Below are 2397 nucleotides of genomic sequence, written 5' to 3' on the forward strand. Positions count from 1 at the left end.
CTTGCCTGGCTCGGGGCTGCAGGGCCACGCCTACCTTCTCCAGGTCCAGCTGGAGCATCCACGGCCCATTGAGGCAGAGCTGGAAGGTGAGGCAACTGCAGTCTGGGATGACAATTTGCAGAGTGTTCGGAGGCTTGGTTCACTTCAAGGCAGTGGGGTCTTTCCTGGCTTTGACAGGCACAGGGGAAGTCAGCTACTTGAGTGACACTGTTTCTTTCTCCTGCTACAGTACCATCTCCAGAGCTCCCTCCAGCTCCAGCACCAGAGCAAGGGCCAGCTCCCTGGCTAGATCCAGCTCCAGCTCTAGTTCCACCACTTGTGCTAAAGCTGGAGCCAGTGTCACCTCCATCAGTCCCTCCAGGGCCAGAGCCACCACCACCATCAGCTCCAGCCCCAGTGCCAGCTCCTGAGCTGGAGCCAGCTGGACCATTGGCTCCAGGGAGAATCCTCCCTCCACCTGGAGAGATAACAGCAGAGCCAGATCCAGTCCCAGAGCCCACCTGCCCCTGGGACGTGACCACCAAGAACCTGCTGAGGGAGGAGAAGCCTGACTTCTTGGAGTTCCCTCCCCGGCTGGTGGCAGAGCAGTTGACACTGATGGATGTGGTGAGCAGCGGGGCTCTCAGGACAGTTGGGGCCGGCCTTCCCTGTGCCGTGAGCTGCCCCAGACCTGCCATTTCCTGATCCAGAATCCCATGATCTCGGTCCAACCTCTTGCTTCCCCACTTACCCTCATGTGACCTGAGCAGCCTTCTTAACTCCCAAGCCTTTGCTGTCCTCATGTGGACAGTAGGGATGGACTTTGAGAGCAGCTGCCATGCAGAGTGGCTGTGCAGATGGATGAGGTGGAGCAGAGAGGAAGTTGGGCAGAGTCTGCGCTTTGGTGGGGGAGGGGAGCACACTGAAGTGCTGTCTCGTCCTTGGGTAGTTCACTCATTTGCCCAGGAGGCCTCAACAGCCTCAACACTAATTAGGCACTTAATGTGTACATGACTACAAGGCAGACAAACAAAGCCCGTGGTTGTTGCTGCCTTGGGGGAATGTGCATCTGAAAGAGGAGTCAGACCCCAGGATGGTCAGAATGGGTGGAAGATGCCCCTAGAGATGGTCATGCAGGAGCTGAGTTCTGGTGCTTGGAGGAAGTGAGACTGGGCGACGAGCAAATGCCACTTCCCTGCGCCACAGTATGCGTTCCTGGGTCATCCTGTGCTGGGTGCCCTCAGGGGACACAAGCAACACCCAGGGACTCCCACAAGCCTCAGGTCGCATTCTCCGATTCCTGAGCTCCAGCTCTCACCACTGACCTGGCCTGGGACTGGGGGCTGCGGATGCTGAGCTGGGCTGTGGCAGGGCTGGGTGACAATCCCTGTCCTCCCCAGGAGCTCTTCAAGACAGTGAGGCCCCACGAATTCCTGGACTCCATCTGGTCCCAGTGTGACAACAGGGGCAATGAGCACCTGGCACCGACCATCCATGCCACCATGACCCACTTTAACAGAGTGGTCGAATGTATCGTCACCACCTGCATTGGGGACCCGAGCATGACGGCCCAGGTCAGGGCCAGGGTGGTGGAGCTCTGGATCCAGGTGGCCAAGGTAAGATGTGGGAGGCCCTGGGAGCCCCTCTCTGGAGTCGGGGGAACTGCCCCTTCTCCTTTCTCAGCTCTCATGTTTGAAGTCCGTGGTCTGAGCCTTTGCACAATCCTTAGGCCCCTCCTGCCAGGCCTCGATGACCTGACTCCTGGTCCCAGTGGTGGGAAGCTCACCCCTTCCTGGGCTCCTTTCTTGGCTTGAGCTGAAATCCTCCTACCTGGAAGTATTCCTCATCAGGTTCCAGCTGTGCCTTTCCCGGGTTCCCTGAGCTGCTGTCTCATCCAGGACAGGAGACGTCAATGAGGCGACAGAAGCCGGAGGAAGCAGGGCACCAGCTCCCCCTCACAGCTCATTCTCTTCCCTTCCCCAGGAAAGCCACGGCCTGAGGAACCTTTCCTCTCTCCATGCGATCCTCTGGGCTCTGGAGGGCCCCTCCATTCAACGTTTAAAAGAGACGTGGAGACAGGTGTCCAGGTGGGTAGGCCTCTCTCCATGCGAGCACCACCTGGGTGGACCAGACACCCCCCACAGGGCTGGCATTGCCCTTCAGTCAGTTGGGACCTCCTGGGAGACAGCAAAGCCTGGGGTTAGGGTCTGACCTGGTTGGCAGGCTTGAAGTCTTTCTGACAACTTAGGCCAGTGGTTCTGCTTCAGGGATCAGTTTCCCTAAGTGACAGATCATGGCTTGAACCAAATTGAAGATTTTCAAGTGTTTTCAGCAACAGAACTCTCTGTCCACGTGAAATTAAGACTGTTTAAAACACATCTGCTGAGAAAATAAGAGAATGGAGGCCCCAGGTGACAA

General features: G+C 57.5%; 1 protein-coding gene across 1 annotated transcript; it reads left to right on the plus strand.

Annotated features, from left to right (window-relative positions):
• The first annotated feature begins 573 nt into the window (after window positions 1–573).
• On the plus strand, window positions 574–1799 carry LOC131401629 (ral-GDS-related protein-like). The gene is made up of 2 exons (XM_058536889.1): window positions 574–606; window positions 1380–1799. Exons 1-2 carry the CDS (start codon window positions 598–600, stop codon window positions 1791–1793), a joined length of 423 nt encoding a protein of 140 aa, XP_058392872.1. The 5' UTR covers window positions 574–597; the 3' UTR covers window positions 1794–1799.
• The last annotated feature ends 598 nt before the right edge of the window (window positions 1800–2397 follow it).

Source organism: Diceros bicornis (genome assembly GCF_020826845.1).
Source record: "Diceros bicornis minor isolate mBicDic1 chromosome 12 unlocalized genomic scaffold, mDicBic1.mat.cur SUPER_12_unloc_2, whole genome shotgun sequence".
Lineage (NCBI taxonomy): Eukaryota > Metazoa > Chordata > Mammalia > Perissodactyla > Rhinocerotidae > Diceros > Diceros bicornis.